This window comes from Saimiri boliviensis, chromosome 9 (genome assembly GCF_048565385.1).
Source record: "Saimiri boliviensis isolate mSaiBol1 chromosome 9, mSaiBol1.pri, whole genome shotgun sequence".
NCBI classification, from domain to species: domain Eukaryota; kingdom Metazoa; phylum Chordata; class Mammalia; order Primates; family Cebidae; genus Saimiri; species Saimiri boliviensis.
In genome coordinates, this window is record NC_133457.1 from 21608994 (window position 1) to 21628769 (window position 19776).

The window sequence follows — 19776 nt, forward strand, 5'->3', positions numbered from 1 at the left end:
GTTCTCAATGCTTATATTTCCTACAGAAGAGTTAAAAATAAACCAGTCAGTATTTATTAATCCTCTCTAGAATTTATGTTATTGACTGCCCAAAATGGCCTCTACCTGAAAACAGTATTTTTCAGATTTCTTTATTTGCCATTTCTTTTAGCTTAAGCAATCTGAGACGTGTTACTTTGTGTTTACCATTTTTATGCAATATGGGATAAATGTGTATTTTTTTATTATGCATTAAGTGAATTATAGTAGATAAAAATAACAGGTTTTCATTAATTTTATTTATCAATATAGATGCCTCTCAACTTATGATGAGATTGCATTCCAATGAAACTATAGCAAGTTGAAAATATTACACATCAAAATGCATTTAATACACTTAACCCACTGAATATCATCAAAACATATACATTAGCCTACAGTTGGTCAACATCATGTAACATAAAGCCTACTTTATTATAAAGTGTTGTATATCTCATGTAATTTATTGACAACTGTACTGAAAGTGAAAACCAGCATGGCTGTATGGGTCCTTGGGGTACTGTTTCTATTGAATGCATAGTGCTTTCATACAACAGTAAAGTAAAAAAACTTTAACTTGAACCATTGTAAGTAGGGAACCATCTAATAAATGGATCTTTGTAAGATAATTCTATCCTATTTCTGAATAAAATAGAATTCTATTCTACTCTTCTTTTATCTCTTTAACAAACATATTCCGAAATAATTCTTTGTGGCATTTAGCTGCCTGCTTATTTAAATTCCAACACTGAATCTTTCTTGATTATGTATATTTTCAACAGGGAATCCATTCTTGCACACCGAGAAAATATGCGACAGATGATGAGAAGTTTTTCTGAACCCTTTGGAAGAGATTTGCTCAGTATCTCTGATGGTAGAGGGAGAGCTCATAATCGTAGAGGACGTAATGATGATGAAGATACCTTGACTGTAAGTTTTTTTTTTTCAAAGACAGTGAGAAAGACCTGTAGGAATTTGAAGAAAAGTACTATAGAAGTATATATCTATAATGATATGATATAACTAATATTCTTGTTATAGAAATAACTATTATATAAAAGGGAGGACCTTTGGAAAGCTGAATCTTTGAATAGTGACTTGTCAGCAATATAGAATTCCACTATGCTACCAAAACTTTGAGGACCATAGGGTTACATATTACAAGGCAAAGTGAAACCATTATTTTTTATATTTATGTATACATTTCTCACCTTATAATGTCCTCCCATATCTGAAACTAGAACAGACAAGCACCTACCTAAATTTTATATGTATAGTAACTGAAAGAATCTCTCATCCTCTATGTTCCATTTGGGGGCCTTGCTTTAGTGCCCTCACAGGCATACATACTTGTCTTGAAGACTGGAAGCCTTGAGCACATTACTGTCTAGCAAAAGGGAGAAATTGAAAGGAAAAGTTGTCAGTCCCATTTTCCTGTTCTCAATGCAAATCTGAAGATGGATAGAAGGAAAGGCTGAAACACAAGTTTCCACATTCACAAATGATGATTATTAATGTCTTTCACATGGAGTGAGCAGGGTTGGCTTTTCCTTTCTCTCCCATATGAATTGTTTTAATACTTGAAAACAATATCAAAAGCTGCAAAGGATTATCTTTATTGGACCAGGAAACACTAATCTTCCATATGGTTACCTATGGACTTTCAAAGCTTAGATTAACCTTTAATTGTATCTCAAAAGCCTTGCAACTGCAATATATTTTCATATGTCTTGCCTTAGAGCAAAGCTAGAGGCTACAAACATACTCAGCTAAAAATAAAAAAAAAAAACAAGATATTTATATATTGTAACCATTCTTTTTTGCCTCTTTTATTTCTGTTGCTTTTTTCAGCCTCAGGAATGATAGTTCTAAGATAACAAGTCCTCAGGGGTTTCTATAAAGATGAATTTCCTCAATTGAAATGTAGATATTTGAAACTCAGTAAACATTTAATTGGTAAATTGAGAAACTTCTATATAATAAATGTCATAATCAAAATTAATTGGATATTTTTCCAGGCAACAAATTGTTCTCTTGTGCTTTTTGGCAGTTTTGGTGGTATGGTTCGTATCAGACACAAATCATTTTAGCAATATTTTCTGACAAATACTTATTTTTCATTAACTCAGACTGACTAAATTGGCATGCAGTCTCACTTTCATAATGGCTTTTTAATATTTGTATTGAAAACCTCTGTTTCATGTATCAAACTTACCTTGGAAAGTTTAGGCACATGTTTCCTGAAGTAAGTCATTTCAATATATATAAAATTCATCTTCAAAAAAAGCAGATTTTAATAGATGAATATTTGCTTGATTTACAAAAGGGATTCTTGTAGTTGTGTTTGAAAGCTGAGGACTTCCACATGCTTATGATGACTTTCCAAAAGGTTAAAAAAAAGTACTAAACTGTAGATAGATAAGCACAACATTTGGAAAAGCACAGATTGACTGCTTTGTCTAGGATTTTGTTGCCAACTTGCCATGCAGCTTTTTCTTGGCTATACTTAAGAATGGCTACTCTGCAACCAGCATTTCTACCACCTGTTTCTTAGGGTTTTTGTGCTGTGTCTGTGATGCTAGCTTCCAGCACACTAAACGCATTCTAGGGAGTAGCAGAATATAACATGAATTTGGAACATTTCTATCTACAGTCTCATGAAAAGGGTTTTTTAAAATTTTTTGTGCTACCGTTGAATTATTTGTTTCCTTGAAGTTTGACATGCAGGTGTAACATTTGTTCCTCCTGACCAGAGAATTTAGTAAGACAAATGACAAAAGCAGTTATAACACAGTTATGAGTAAAATGATCAGGAAGTTCAGCATGCTATGGGAGGGAGCACAGATGGTAAAAAGCACCTTTTGAGGTGGGGTGGGTCAATCCAAGTAGACTTCCTGAACCTTAAGGATTAGTAGCAGTTAGCCAGAAAAGGAGACAGGGGAAAGCAATACTGTTCAACACAGAGAAAACAACCTGTGCAAAGACCTGGAGGCTAGGTAGCTAAAGATGTTTAGAATCAATTAGCCCCAGAGTATAAGTTGAACAGTAGACACTTATGACAATGAAGAGGTAACCAGAGACTTCTTTAGGCCATAGTAAGGAAGGTAAACATTATCTTAAGAGCAGAGGAAGCAGTGATGACTAATGTCAAAGTGGTAATAGAGTCATATTTTGGAAAGATTAGAAGAGACTACAGTGAAGGCAGTGAAGTCAGAAGGCTGTTGAAGCATTCTGGATAAAGTATTAGTGATGATAAAAATGAATTATTTCATTCGAGAGAGGGTTAAAAGGATGAATGGCTAGAACTTAGTGATTGATAAGGTTGAAAGAGCAGTAGAGAGGGAGAAGGGGAGTATCACACCCATTTTTCTGGCGCGAAGAATGGGGTAGATAGGAATGCCACTGAGATAAGGCATTGATTCAGTATAGATATAAGAGTGGGGTAGTCAAAACCATCATTTTAGTTTTGGGTGTTTTGCATTTAAGGCATCTGGGGTTTTCCAGGTAGATTTATCTGGTAAACTATTGGATATGTGGATTTGAGCTGAGCTAGAGATAATTTTTTCATTCATTCTACAAATATTTATTAAACCCTCTTAAATGCCAGAAATTGTTATATATGTATTGGGAATATTGTAAACAAAATCAACAAAATGGCCCTGTGTACAAAATTTTTGAAGGCCTTAAGGGCCCACTGAAGTCTCAACTCCATTTTATACCCCAACTTTTTGTCACTCTAGTGTGTTGGGTCACCCCAGAGCAAGTGCAGACACATCTTTTGGTGGTTGATTTGAACATGAATTGAGAAGAGGGCAGACATACCCAAATGTCTAATCTTTTCCTTTCTGTCTTTTTCTCCTTTGGATTAACCCTTCCATATCTCATGAAATAATAACATGGATTCTCAGCCTAGCGTTAAATTCTACTTCAGTCCTTTTTGTACTCAAATATATATTAATACTTCCTAAATGTGCCTTTGTTGCTCCAAACTACATTAAGTGCAGTTTCCAAGGAGGAATTTGGTTTTCCCACCTATTTTCCATTGTTAATATATGTAAAAATCTAATAGCAATAGAAGGGAGAGACACAAACAGGACTTAGAGATTCAGTGCTCCGCTTGCTTGAACAGAGAAGTTCCTTAAACAAAGCAACTCCTTCTATTTTATAACAGATGATTTACTGGGTAACACATTGGAATGTGTGCTTGACTTTTATTTGCTGGTGAGTCTTCCAGTGATAAAACCTAAAATCAGTGGTAGATTTTTCTAGAACGAAGTGTCTTAACCTCAGCACTACTGTCCTTTTGGGCTGGATAATTCTTTGTTTTGGGACTGTCCTATCCGTTGTAGGATGTTAAGCAGTATCTCTGATCTCCATCCACTAAATGCTAGTTACATGCTGTCCTCATCTGTGACAGCCAAAAAGGAGTATAGTTATTGCCAAATGTCTCCTGAGAGTCAAAATCAATCTTGGTTGAGAAACTACTGTTTAGAGGAATTCTTAACTGTTTTTCTGAAGAAGCATACCTCATGCTTCAAGGGTATAGCCTACTGACCCTTTAGTAGGCAGAAAATTGAAGGCCTATTAGTAAAGTGAATTGACTTCTGTCACCTGGATCCTACTATGAAGCGAGGAAGGCTGCCTACTTACTGGAGGGGCAGCTTCTTTCAGCCAAGAAGTACTGCTGGGGGTGACATTGGCATCTTATATCCAAGTTTTATTTATTTGCATGGTGGAGTATTGAGAGATAAGGAAAATTATGAAAACTATCCTATGCTAGAAAATATATCACTTAGTGTTTAACATATACCAAATTCTGTTTTGAAAAAGTGAGTAATGAGTGATTAGGTGTATATGTGTATTTATATATACATGCACATGTATATGTGTATATATACACATGTACATATATGTATTTATAATGTTACAATTCCCTAATTATTTGTATGTTGGCTCTTTGGGATTTTGTATCTGCTTCAGTTTTCTCCTTAACTAATCACTGTTATTGTATGCTCTTTAAGTTACCTTTGTCTGGTTGATTACTGCATGAGATTCTACTTAATGAATCAAAAAAATATTTTAGCTGTTTTGGAAGATGTATTTGCATCTTTTATGTTGTACTTATAGTTAATAACAAATTTCCTGATATTCTGTAGCATACAGATGTCAGCCCTTTTCAGGCAGTGGACCAAATGTTGTCAAATATGAGAAACCGTATGCAGCAATTAGAAAGAAACTTTGTAAGTACTAAAAATAAAGCATTGAGAGCATTGTGTATACTTTGGTATATTATATATCATAGTGGCTTTCAAACATGTTTTAACCATAGTGGTTAAAAAGATATTTTACGTGATTAACCCAATAATCAATATTTGTATACTTTATAGATGTATTCGAAGCAAAAGTTTCATGAAAAAAAAATGACTATACTCTTTACAGTATATATTTTCTAGTTATTTTCTAGTCTACTTCATGTTTTAAAAATCCTGGTTACAACCTACTAAATTGAGTTCATAACCTCCAAGTTTGAAAAATAGTGTTGACTTTCAAAATTTTTTTAAAAATTGGAAAAAAGTTAACCTCAAAAACATTGATTCTACTGAAAGTCACTATTGTAAATGAACATTTTATATGAATTTGCCTAATTTTATTGTTAATAACCTGTTTACTTAAAAGGATTTGTAGCATCTGAAGAGTTACGTTTTAGGGCTTTATAAACAACTCTGAAAACAGAAATTTTAGGAATGTTGTTTAGATATAAAACCCTGATAGTTCAAATACTTATAAACTAGTCCTATAATAATACTCTTTCTTTTCTACTTAACATTAAAACCAGTCACTTGATGTGATCTGAAGAAGACCCAAATCATTCTAGTCATCCACCTTGAATTCTATAGATCATTTCAGAATGCCCAAATAATCTAGGCATTATTGGTTTTAGTAATGTAGCAATCTGGTACCTACAGGAAGAGTTATGAAATTTGATGTATAACTAATTGGCTTGATTGGCAAGATTACACCCAAGGGTCAACCACTGACTGTAGAAGTATAACAAGTTTGGGGGCATAGCATCTTTATTGAAATCTGAGCCACAAGCACCCAAAGACTTAAGGATCTCAGAGTGAGTCACTTACCAGTCTTTGTAAGGTTAGTGGGATGATCATTAGGACTCTAGGGATGCCTTTTTTTTTTTTTGGTAATTTTTCAAGTTACTTCGCACTTGAGAACCTGGATGTGCCCTTCGGCTACACCATATTGGTAGTTTAGTATCCTTAGGTAGAACTTACACAGCTACTGTTGTTACTTATTTGAACTCTGGCTATAATTATTTATATTTGATCCGACTCTGAATTTACAATTTGTTTACCTGTAGGGTCAACTTTCAGTGGATCCAAATGGACATTCATTTTGTTCTTCCTCAGTTATGACTTACTCCAAAGTAGGAGATGAACCGCCAAAGGTTTTTCAGGCCTCAACTCAAACTCGTCAAGCTCCAGGAGGAGTAAGTTTTCTATAAGCATTCCTAGAGCTTTATAAAGTTGTGGAATGATAGACTGTCTATAGAAGTATCACAGGTTTGGGGACATAGGTGTAGTTAACTATTAAAATTTGATCTGGTACAAGGTGGCTGGGGGACAGGAGAAAGGTGTAGGGGTTGGGGTTAAGGTTGTCCTTACTATGGAAACTATTAAAGCTCAACTGTATTTACTTAGTTTGTGGCAATTTTCACCCCCTTGACAGTGCCTTTTTTCATGTAAATATCTATTGATGTTTATTACCTTTACATGTTGACAAGGTAAAACACTAAAGCCTTTGTTTCATGAAATAACATCTACCTTAAGTTTACATTTGAAGTGAATTAACTTTTTAACTCAAAATGTTTTAAGTGTACAAAAGGGATATAGAGAATAACATAATAAGTGCCCATATTCCTGCCACCCAGTTTAGTCATATCATAACATTTTTATCTTTGCTTCAAGTTGTCTCTTGCTTTGTTTTCTTTTTAAGCAAAAATGTAGAGAGGCAGTTAAAGCTTCTAATACATTCCTCTGTGGTCTGCTTTCCCTTTCTCCCCCCCTCAGAGATTACCATTTTCCTATATTTGGAGTTTATAATTTTCATGCATGTTTTTACAACTTTATTATTTATGTTTATATCATAAAAAATATAATGGATTATTTTCGAGATTTCCCAACATTACATAAAGGGTATCATATTGCATGTGTCCTCTGCAACTTATCTTTGCTGAGTAATATGCTTCTGAGATTTATTCAAGTTGATACATGTGGCTGTCGTTTAATTTCTATGTAGTATCCAAAATATGAATGTACCATGATTTTTAAATCATTTTCTGTTGATAGGTATGTAGGTGAGTCTAATCTTTCACTAATTCGCCTTTATACATGGCTCCTTATACAAAGAATCTAGGAATATGGTATTGCTGAGTTGTAGGGTATGTGTACCTTCATCTTTACCTAGCATTTCCAAACTACTGTCTCACAGTGATTGAAGTTGTTGGCTTCTGCAAACTGTGGTTTGTGAGTTTCCATTTCTCTACTTCCTTGTTAGTATTTATAGTAGAAATTTAGGTTTACCAGTCTAATGAGTGTGAAGTAGTTTATTTTTTAGTTCTTCCATATAAAGATGAACCTTTTAATGATGCTCTTGCTATAATTCTGCTAATTGATCTCAAACATTTTAATTTTAAAAGTGTGGTAGTCTTGAAGATAAACAGAATATAACTGTATATGTCCCACAGTAAATCATGTTAGTAGCTATCATAAATATTCTGATAACACTTCCACAGAGTTGATAGGTGGGAATCATGAGATTCAAGCCAATCAACATGACTGATGAATAATTAGTTGCCCTTATTTGTGGGAATGCCGTCATAAACTTCTCTCTATTACATTGTCCAAGATAGTCTGGAAGGCATTAAATTATAATTGTTACTTTTGTTTTAATATTTGATTTTAATTTGGAAAAAGGTTGAATTGTATGGGTTCTGTTTGTTGTAGACATTTTTATTTCAAGGAGTTCAGGAAATATCAGAGACTAACTACCCCAATTTTACCACAAGTTAGTAGTGGAACAGAGTACACATTACTTTTAGAGAAGTAGATCTCTGGCCATACCTCAGTAGGTAAGCTAGCCCTGAGAATTTTAGAATTATATACAGTATATATATGTTTACATAGTAATGAAGTATCTTTTGTTTCTTTATTTTTATAGATAAAGGAAACCAGGAAAGCAATGAGAGATTCTGACAGTGGACTAGAAAAAATGGCTATTGGTCATCATATCCGTGACCGAGCTCATGTAATTAAAAAGTCAAAGAACAAGAAGACTGGAGATGAAGAGGTCAACCAGGAGTTCATCAATATGAATGAAAGTAAGTTATCACACACACAAAAAAATTATTTCTCATAAGATTAAAATAACAACTGTACTTGACCAATATTTTTTTGTAGAAACGTCATAAGGTGTACTTTTTGAATAATGTATAGTGAATACCTTGTGGAAGTAATAGGATTGTGGTTCCATCCTTTTATAGGAGATCTCTTTTTTATAGTGATTTTGGGCAATGTGGTATAGTACTTATTTTTATTTTAAACTTGAAAAGTGGAATCTTTTGAATTGTTATTTAGTAATACTATCAGTAGGCAAAATGAGTCTTTAAATATTTTTTTCTGATTATTAAGAAAGGACATTTGAACAGTATAAAGACATTAAATGAAAGTGAAAAGTATAAAGACATTAAATGAAAGTTGCCAGGAAGTTTTTTTAATTAAAAAAAAAAGTATAAAGAAAAAAGTCATCCATAGTCCAAACTGAAAATACTGTTAATGTTTTAATGTATTTCTTGCTAATCATTATATATATATATATAAACACACTTTTTTCTCAATTAGTATTTTACTGTTATATAGTTTATATTGTACTTATTTCAGTTTACCATTATAATTGTAAAATCACCTATGATGCCATTTTTCAAAAATATTTTAAGTGGTTACCTAAAAGTTTTATTATAAATAAGCCATAATTTTTACCTAAATCATTCTGTACTGTTGAGCACTTAGGCTTTTGTATAGATAAGATTTTAATTCCTGGTGTATGTTAGATTGCATATATGTCTCTGTCTCTCTCAAGTAAATCTTTTCTTTTTCTAGATTTTATATTTATTCTTCAATGCATTTAAGTCCCTCTAGTGTCCTAACCCTTCTCCCTGTAGTTTTTTTGTTTTGTTTTGTTTTGTTTTTGAGACGGAGTTTCGCTCTTGTTGCCCAGGCTGGAGTGCAATGGCACAATCTCGGCTCACTGCAAACTCCACCTCCTGGGTTCAAGCAATTCTGTTTCAGCCTCCTGAGTAGCTCGGGTTACAGGCATCCACCACCATGCCTGGCTAATTTTGTATATTTTACTAGAGACGGGGGTTTCTCCATATTGGACAGGTTAGTCTCGAACTCCCGACCTCAGGTGATCTACCTGCCTTGGCCTTCCAAAGTGCTGGGATTACAGAGGTCAGACACCGCGCCTGGCCATAGTTTTTAATTATATTACAATGTATTAACAAATTTAATGAATAAATTTAAATTATTTTTATTAATTTTTAAATCAATATTAAGCTTTCATATTTTATTGTATTAATTTAATAATGAAATTATATTAAAATATAGTTGGATTCATCTCTTATTTTCAGAAAGTATTTTGAATAACGTTTTTCCATAATAAAGTGTTTAAAGTGTTGTACTAAAAAAGAAATTCTGGCTGGGTGCAGTGGCTCACGCCTGTTATCTGAGCACTCTGGGAGGCTGAGGCAGGTGAATCACAAGGTCAGGAGTTTGAGACCAGCCTGACCAACATGGTGAAACCCTGTCTCCACTAAAAATACAAAACTTAGCCCAGCATGGTGGCATGCACCTGTAGTCCCAGCTACTTGGGAGGCTGAGGCAAGAGAATCTCTTGAATCCAGGAGGTGGAGGTTGCAGTGAGCCCAGTTGCCGCATTGCACCCCTAGCCTGGGCGACAGAGTAAGACTCCATCTTGGGGGGAAGGGAGGAAGAAAAGAAATTATATTAATGTTGGAGTTTGATAAATTATTCTTATGCAATAAGATAGAAGCCATGATAATGTGACCTGTGTTTAATTGTAACCTCTGTAATTTCTTTTTTTAAATTTTATTTATTTATTTATTTATTTATTGTCTTTTGTAACCTCTGTAATTTCATCACATTTAAATATATACTGAGTATTTCATAGTAATCAACATTTTGATGAAATATATAGTGAAGGCACACAGTATTTTAAAGCAGTCTGAAAGAAGTACTATCGTCTATCTATTGTTGATATTGTGGAAGTTAGATTACGTACTTCATAACAACATGAATTGACATTCTAGCTGAGTAACCTGTCTTAGGAAATTGACAACAGAAACTTGTGAGGTCAAGTTACATAGAAAGATAGTGCTAGCCACAGAAGTATACATGTATACAGGAACAGCATATTCACTTTGAGATGACCCAGGAAGAAAAACTATGAGTCATAATTGGGTCAGCTGGTCCTTTGGGTAAAATAATATGATACCCAAGCAGGTGAAAAAAGTAGATCATTAGTAGGAATAGGAGAGGAACAGACAGTATTACTTAAGTCAAATATTACTCTAGTCAAAGACCCTTATATTTGAAGCAGCTCCCTGCCTTTATATTGAGGTTACACAAATGAAAACACCAGGCTAGACTAAAATATGTGGAAGCAAGGCAGTAACTAACAGTTGATACCTTAATACTTATTCCCATTATCTTGGTATTTAACGTAGGTGACGCTCGTGCTTTTGATGATGAGTGGCAAAGTGAGGTTTTGAAGTACAAACCGGGACGCAATCTAGAAGACACTAGAATGAGAAGTGTTGGCCATGAGAATCCTGGATCCCGAGAACTTAAAAGAAGGTAAACGTTGTTTATAAAATCATTTGTTTTTTTAAGAAGTAAAGTTATGTAATTTCTTCTGTTATCAGAAAGTTTTGATGACCATCCAAGTTGTATCCACAGTATCCTTTGTGAAAGATGTAACAATTTCACATTAAATTGTGAGTATTCCACACAAATTTTAATTTATATCCAAAAATTAATAGTAGTTTATGATTGTATGGCTAGTAATTCACTAGTAAACTGTGCCTCAGAAGATAGAGACCAGAGTCCTTTTAAGGAAAACTAATTTACTTATAGTGTAGTTGTTCTTGTAAAACAGATTCTCATCTGGATATAGGTAGAGTCATACATTTCACACTGGTAAAGATACCTAGAGCTATGATAAGGGAAGAGGGGCTGTATTTGGAAGACTTAATAACTTTCTTAACAAATCAAAATTTAGCATTTAATAGTAAATGAAATTTCAGACACTTGTATAATATGTAACAGTACATGCAATGTCATATTTGATGTGTATTCGATATTTTTGAAGAATTTTGGAAAAAACATTAGCTTCTTTTAGAATTTCCTTTTAGAATAACTATGAAAAATAAATTTGCTAAAACCACATATTAAAGATTATAGAGATTTCTGGCTGGGCGTGGTGACTTATGCTTATAATCCCAGCACTTTGAAAGGCTGAGGCAGGTGGATCACTTGAGGTCAGGAGTTCAAAACCAGCCTGGCCAACATGGTGAAACCCTATCTCTACTACAAAAATTAGCCAGGTGTAGTAACACACACCTGTAATCCCAGATATTTGGGAGGCTAAGGCAGGAGAATCCCTTGAACTTGGGAGGCAGAGGTTGTGGTGAGCCAAAATTGTGCCACTGCACTACAGCCTGGGTGACAGAGGCAGACTCCATCTCAAAAATGAATAAATAAAGATTACAGAGATTTTTATACATTTTGTACCTACTTTAGAGCTACAGTTTAATGCGGTTCTCTGGGGGGAAAATGGGAAACTATCTAATTTCTATCAAATTACACTCAAGAGAAAGGCCTCACCAGACCTTAAACAGAAATCTGTTCTAAGCTGTAAGGGAGTAGAGAATTGCTGTAGAAGGTGGAAGCTTTCACAGAACCAGCAGTGGACAAGTGGGTGTCAAGTAAATCAGAAGCCTTATGCAGAATTTCATGTGCTAGGATCTTTTCTTTTAAAATACTTCTTTAGGAATTTAGAGCCCTAATATTTTCTATTGAATTGATTGAAAATTTGCTCCCATATTCATTATAGATATGTGTCTCATTTGAAAAATATATTGATTAAAAACCTAGCAGTGCCAAGTTTGAATAGGAAATCCAAATCCCACTTAGAGAAGGCATGCTCTCTATGGATGACCTATAAATTTCTGGCCCTAACAGTGACATTTTCTCTTAACCAACACTGTCCAATGGCATTTTCTGAAATGACTTCTGTAATGACAAAAATGCTATATATCTATTCTGTATATTCCACATATGGCTATTGATTAACTCTCAAAACATTGCTGGTACAACTAAGGAACTGAATTATTTTATTTGATTTTAATCAATTCAAATATCAGTGTGGCTAGTGGCTGCCATACTGGTAACATTAAACAGTGTTTAAACTGTAAACAGTTAAATCTATCTCCAGTAAACAGCTGTTGCTGTCTTAAATTCACTGAAATAGTCTGCCTTGTTTTTCAAAGTTATAAAGGAACTTTTAAGGTAAAACTTTTCTTATATTACAGTAGTTTTTAACGTGCTTTTATTGATTTATAAACCACTGACCATTTTTTAAATGACACTAATATTCACATGTATCTTTCTCAGGGAGAAACCTCACCAAAGTCCAGCCATTGAATATGGAAGAAGATCAAATGTTTTGGGGGACAAACTCCACATCAAAGGCTCATCTGTGAAAAGCAACAAAAAATAAAAAGCCATGCATTTGAATTGTTTAGTTTTGGTTAACAGTTAGTAATGGTGCTGGATAATAAGCATAAGACCAATCTCTTGTTAAATTAGTTCTGTCCTTGGCAACTTTCTTCTGATAATCTGAATATTCATGAAAGTCCTAGCTTTATATCGTCCCCCTTTTAGGAATAAAATTTTGATTTTCAACAATGTGAGTAAATTGTGAAATAGCCTATTAATATAAAACTCTTCAATACATTAAATTTTTAAAGCTTAAATGCTGATTTTGCTTCCCCAGTTTTTGTGTTGGCTAGTTATTCTTTTATATTTATCAAGATTGATTGCACAGCAGTTCTGTCACTTACAATTACTATAAGAAGTTAGAATATTTAAAAAGTCTAAGTTTTACTAACACTGTACTAGGGTGATATTGATAAAGGTTTAAATAATTTATGTCTGAATTTATAAAGTGTTGTATAGCCAGCTAGCTTAAAGCTTTAAAAATAATAAAGCAAAACTACACTAGTACTCTATTATGAGAAATTAGTTATTATTTTGATAAAGGGCAAGATAATCAAATAGTTTATTTTCAAAGAGAAATATTTTAAATTGCTAATGTACGTAATTATTTTGGTTATAATTTCTTTATAGAGTGTATCTTTTCTATATTTACATTCTTAACATTCATCAGACATCATACTGACCATTCTCTTTAACTTTTTAATGTGGCATATTTCTGCTCTCCTTTCCCACAAACAGCTTCATCTGTCTCCAAGATTAACATTCTAAAACATTCACTCTCTCCAAGTAAGAGTCCTTGGAGAAACTCTGCTTAGCTTTTTCTGTGACATTTAGAAAAATACATGTGGTATTCTCCAAACCAGAATGATAGATTGTCTCAGAATTTATTAGACAGCTGATGTGTGTTTTTGAACAAGGTCTTAATAATTCAGTTGTTACTGTTTTTAATGATACCATTAAAATCAACTTTAGCTTTTTTATTCCGCAATTTAACCATTAATCTGTTTTTTTCAAAGTTAGGTTTGCAGTTTAAAAGAATATAAAAATCTTAACTCTTATCTGTTCTTTTAATATTTCTATCAAGGAAAAAATCCCCCCAAATCCACGATCATTCTATAATCCTAAGTATTTTTCTTTTCAATTTTATAAGTAAAATTACATGACTTCTTATACTTCTCTAACTTTTTATATCATATTTTTGTTAATTTTACTAGTGTTTTATGCCTTTAGTCATTAAAATAAAATAGAAATGTGTAAATTCATTGTTGAAATTGAGCATGTTTTAGTTAAAAATTTCCTCTTAGGCATACTTTAGTATACTGCTAACATACCATAATACATTGGGAAATTGTCATAAGGCACAGATTTTAAATAACACCTTTGTATGTATTAACTTGATAGAGCAAAGTCTTAATAAAGTACGTACTTTATTTTCCTTTTGCCTAAATCATTACACTGATGAGAACTTGAATCATTGTAGTAAAATCTAAAAACACACTTTAATAAATAATTGTGTTTAACTCTATAATTCCTCTACATCAGATCGCTATTAGTGATTGTGGTGAGGCAAGATTTGAGGCGGTAGTATTGAGGAAACTTCTGTTTCTTTCTTAAAAGTGAACTCTATCTTTGTACCATAAAAAAAATAACTATCAATATCTATACCCAGAATGTTTGTTTGAAACAACTTCTTATGATGGGTGTTTAATACTGTTAGTCTGTAAATTTAAACTATTTAAAAGTATATACAGGCTGGGTGCGGTGGCTCACATCTGTAATCTCAGCACTTTGGGAGGCCGAGGCTGGTGGATTGCTTGAGGTCAGGAGTTCAAGACCAGCCTTGACCAACATGGTGAAACTCTGTCTACTAAATACACAAAAATTAGCTGGGCATCATGGTGGGCACCTGTAGTCCCAGCTACTCAGGAGGCTGAGGCAGGAGAATCACTGGGACCCGGGAGGCAGAGGTTGCAGTGAGCCAAGATCGTGCCCCTGCACTCCAACCTAGGCAACAAAGCAAGACTCCAAAAACCTACATACACATACTAGGTACGATGGTTTATTTTATGATTAATATTTTATATTCACTCCTTTTATGAGCCAATGAATTATTTTATATGGGTTCATGAGGTTTTTTAAATGAAATATAGAAGCTTGTTTTTCATGTGTATGTACATTATTGTCACTTTCATGAGAATGCTTTTTGTTTTTGTTCTTGGAAATCTACTACAGGGAGAACTATAATTTTTCTTTTCACTGTGGTCTATTGCAGGGTCTTTTGAAGTGATGTACCTTGTGCCTACTTAATAGAGTCTGAAGGCCAGGTGCAATGGCTCACACCTGTAATCTCAGCACTTTGGGAGGCTAAGGCAGGCGGATTGCCTGAGGTCAGGAGCTCGAGACCAGCCAGGCTAATATGGTAAAACCCTGTCTCTATTAAAAATACACAAATTAGCTGGGCATAGTGGTGGGCACCTGTAACTCCAGCTACTAGGGAGACTGAGGCATGAAAATCACTTGAACTTGAGAGGCAGAGGTTGCAGTGAGCTGAGATCACGCCATTCCACACTAGCCTGAGTGACAAGAGTGAAACTCCATCTCAAAAAAAGTCTGAGAAGTCAATGTGTTTAAATCTGTGAAATTACTTTCCACATAATTTGCTAATTGTAAAAGAATTCAGACTTATAAAAACATTAGTGGCTAATCTTTTGGGAAATCAGCTAGAATTAAAATAAGGAACAATAGATATAAATTAGAAGAAGATAATTAAAATTTTCTAAGGTCCTTGTATTCTTAAAGTTCAAGGTAAAAATAAATTATTAACTTATGACTCTGTTAAGAATGCATGTCAAAATAGGGTAACCACAAAACCGACAATAGAGTGTATACCTCTGAAGCAGATAAAAAGAAAATGAATTCAATCTCAAAGCAAGAAAGGAGGAAAAGGTAAATACAAAACATTTTTAAAAGATGAGCTATAAATGCAAATATGTATATAAGTAATGAGAAAAAGATTAAAAAGCAAAAATTGTCAGTTCAAATTTTTAAAAATCTAGCTCTATACTATTTCCAAAAGTCATATTCAAAAGACATTAAAAGGTTGACAGAAGATATAATGGCAAATATTAGCTGTAAGAAAGTTGTTATATCTATATTATAATAAAACATGTACAGCAAAAGTGACTACTAGATTATAAAGGGGGACTCTGCTAAATAAAAGATTAGATTGATCAGGAATATACATCAGTTCTAAGTCTATGTATACCTAATAACATAGCATTAAAATACATAAAGCGGTATTTAAGAGATGAGACTTCTCATTCTAGATAGAGCATACATATTTTTTCTTATCCCCACTAACAACTATAAACTCTGGAATTAATTCTTAAACATTAGAGCAGAGAGAAAAAGACTAGCTATGGACTTTGGTACTTGAAGAATGATATGGCATGAAAGGATTGCAAATAAAATATTAATCTGAAAAATATACAACATATTACATAGTATATATAATCTTAAAATAGTTTATAGACTATCATAAACTGATACAAATATGATTGTGGGATGTAGACATTAATAATCCTCCTTTCTGTGGTGCATAGAGTTTACTTTTTTAAAAAAATGACTTTTCATAATACCACAGCCTAAAATTGGCCTCACCAGAATCAGTGTGTTTCCAAGAACTGGAACTTTCTCCGTTTGTTTTCATTTTTTAAAATGATTGACTTTACTCTTTGGTTATATCAATTATGGAAAATGTAAAGATGCAGAAGAATGCTAAAATAGAAAGTGCCCATTATCCGATGCCCCCAAACAACAAAAGATTTGTGTATTCATTTCTAGTCCTTTTATGTGGATATATAGAATCTTACAAACAAAATTAATATTGTAAAATGTATATTCTGATTTTTCACATTTTTGAGTAACTGTTTTCAGGACAATAAGTATTCTTTGAAAGTATGATCTTCAGTTTCATTGTTTACATCAAAGTCTAATTATTAGCTATACCATACTTTACCTCCAAATATTTGCTATTCAAATTGTTTTAAATTTTTGCTATTGTAAATGTTTATGAATATCATTTTTATTCATAACTGTATTGCTGATCATTTGTTTAAGATAAATTATGGGAATGGAGTTACCAATTCAGAGTATAGCTATTTTCAAATTTTTTATATATTTTACTAAATTGGTTTACAGAAAGATAATATTTATAGTCATACCAATGAATGTCCCATAAATGTTCATTTTTAAAATATCCTTTGCCCAAAAAGAGTAGTGGATGTTACCTCTCAAACTGTTATTATTACAAATTTTGATAGACATAAAATATTATCTCCTTAATTTTGCACTTTTTCTCTGATAATTAATGAAGTATGATCCTTTTCCGTATGTTTATGGCTGATTTGCTTTGCTTTTCTGTATATTTTAAGCAGCGCAGGTCTTGTGGAAGGAGTTTCCAATGTATGCAATTTCTTCTCATATCATTAGTTCTTCCTAAATGAGCAAGGCATGAAACTGCATGTATTTATCACATTATTTCAAGTTAAGTATCCCAATATGACTGAAATTATGGTCTTTTCTCTTCGGCAGCCATGTTATTTTAATGTTTCTGTAATCTAACAAAATTAGCTCTTATTCTTCACATTAAATAAAGTGGTTTTGACTATTCCATGAACCCTATATATGATATGATAGTGAAGAGTAAACTTAAGATCTTACCTAGCTACCTCCATTTTCTATCAAGGTCTTCAAAACTCTTATTAACTGCATATTCATGCTGCTTATAGCAATCACTATCTGTACCCACGGCTATGCTCTTATTGTAAATTCCAGCTTCCTTATCACCTCTAGAATTCCACCTCTGGAATTGTAGTCATATAGTATCTACCCTTCAGTATGGAACAAGAATATTTCTGCTCAGGAGCTAAAATAACCCTGCATTTGTGTCCATTGTCCCCTTTGAGTGACATCAGAGTCCTAGCTTCTTGGCAGTTGCAGGGAACCTCTTTAGTTTGGGGACAGCATGGTTTAGTCATTGGAATATGGCACATGAATCACTCCTGTCATAGAAGATCTAAGAACTTATGATGGTCCTGTCAATGAACTGATGACATTACCACCAGGGTGAAATTTCTTCTTTTACATGTGTATAGAGCGCTCCTTCAAAGCCCAGATATTTGCTTGGGTGGTAACCAGGAGACTACACCTGGCTGGCCAACTACAGGGGATTTAATTGATAGAGAGGTTGGCTGGCTGTGGTCTGATCCATTTCTGTGTTTTATGTGATAACGGGCTTCCCATGGGCTGCTCCAAGTCAATGACCAAGTCGTGCAGGAATAGGTCTGTTGAGAGTCGTGAGATGCTGACATCTGGGATACATGGGCAGAACGTGCAGGTTTGCATAGGTATACCTGTGCCACAGCAGTTTGCTGCATCCATCACCCGGTCATCTACATTAGGTATTTCTCCTAATGCTATCCCTCCTCAATCCCTCCATCCCCTCCTATTCCTCCCTAGCCCACCACCCCCTGACAGGCCCCCATGTATGATGTTCCCCTCTCTGTGTCCATGTGTTCTCATTGTTCAACACCCACTTAGGAGTAAGAACGTATGGTGTTTGGTTTTCTGTTCTTGTGTCAGTTTGCTGAGAATGATGGTTTCCATCTTCATCCATGTCCCTGCAAAGGACATGAACTCATTTATGGCTGCACAGTATTCCATGATGTATATGTGCCACATTTTCTTTATTCAGTCTATCATTGATGGGCATTTGGGTTGGTTCCAGGTCTTTGCTATTGTGAACAGTGCCATAATAAACATACATGTGCATGTGTCTTTATAATATAATTGATTTATAATCCTTTGGGTATATACTCAGTAATGGGATTGCTGGGTCAAATGGTATTTCCATTTCTAGATCCTTGAGGAATCACCACACTGTCTTCCACAATGGTAGAACTAATTTACACTCCTACCAACAGTGTAAAAGTGTTCCTATTTCTCCATATCCTCTTCAGCATCTGTTGTCTTCTGATTTTTTCATGATTGCCATTCTAACTGGCGTGAGATGGTATCTCAATGTGATTTTGATTTGTATTTCTCTAATGACCAGTGATGAGCTTTTTTTCATATGTTTGTTGGCTGCATAAATGTCTTCTTTTGAAACATGTCTGTTCATATTCTTCACCTACTTTTTGATGGGGTTGTTTTTTTCTTGTAAATTTGCTTAAGTTCTTTGCAGATTCTGGATATTAGCCCTTTGTCAGATGGGTAGATTGCAAAAATTTTTAAAGAAGGAGCAGAGGTGAAACTGTTATTGCCCATTGGCTGAGCAGCTGACCTCACAGTCTTTTGCTTTCACTGATTTGCTAATTTATATTTGGCACACTCGGGAAGGAAGGAAGGGGAAGGGTTGCAGGAGCTGAACAAAGGCAGTAAATTACTTGGTAGCAGATGCAACTTTAAGGAGGGGTCTGGATTGTGCAAACATGGAGGACATGACCCAGTTCCAGGCTCCGGCCATTGTGATAACATCTTTGCAACAATTTCAAGGCCTATAGCTATCTTGAATGCTGGGAACTGAAAAGGGAGTTATTTTCCCAGTCCTTGGGCCTTATTATGGCCTGGTCAGTGGTGTCAGCAAGCCACTTGACCACGGATTCCAGTTCTTTGGTATTTTCTCTCTCTTTACCCTCCTTCTCATCCAAGGGAGGAGGTGGAGGCCTGTGAGAAGGGAGATGGGGAGGGGGTCTCCGCTCTCATCATAACTCAAAAACTCTGGCCAGTGATCCACCTTTAGAAAGCCATCTCACTTCTGTGTATGAGAGAAGGTATGTGTGCTCTGCATCTGTCTCCTCACAGAGCTGCGTGAACAGACATGAGTTAA

The 19776-nt window shown here is 34.2% G+C and overlaps 1 protein-coding gene across 3 annotated transcripts in view; it reads left to right on the forward strand.

The window, feature by feature from the left end:
• MLF1 (myeloid leukemia factor 1) overlaps positions 1 to 17559 on the forward strand; it is a 44040-nt gene extending 26481 nt beyond the window's left edge. Inside the window, exons 2-8 of one of the 3 annotated variants that reach the window (XM_010335734.3) lie at positions 801 to 948; positions 2037 to 2081; positions 5175 to 5258; positions 6392 to 6520; positions 8251 to 8410; positions 10835 to 10964; positions 12783 to 17559. In XM_010335734.3, the coding sequence (XP_010334036.1) occupies positions 801 to 948; positions 2037 to 2081; positions 5175 to 5258; positions 6392 to 6520; positions 8251 to 8410; positions 10835 to 10964; positions 12783 to 12888 (802 nt within the window). In that variant the 3' untranslated portion in view covers positions 12889 to 17559. The remainder of the gene's footprint in view (positions 1 to 800; positions 949 to 2036; positions 2082 to 5174; positions 5259 to 6391; positions 6521 to 8250; positions 8411 to 10834; positions 10965 to 12782) is intronic. The other 2 variants (XM_039480322.2, XM_003924991.4) reach the window with 2 other exon arrangements.
• The last annotated feature ends 2217 nt before the right edge of the window (positions 17560 to 19776 follow it).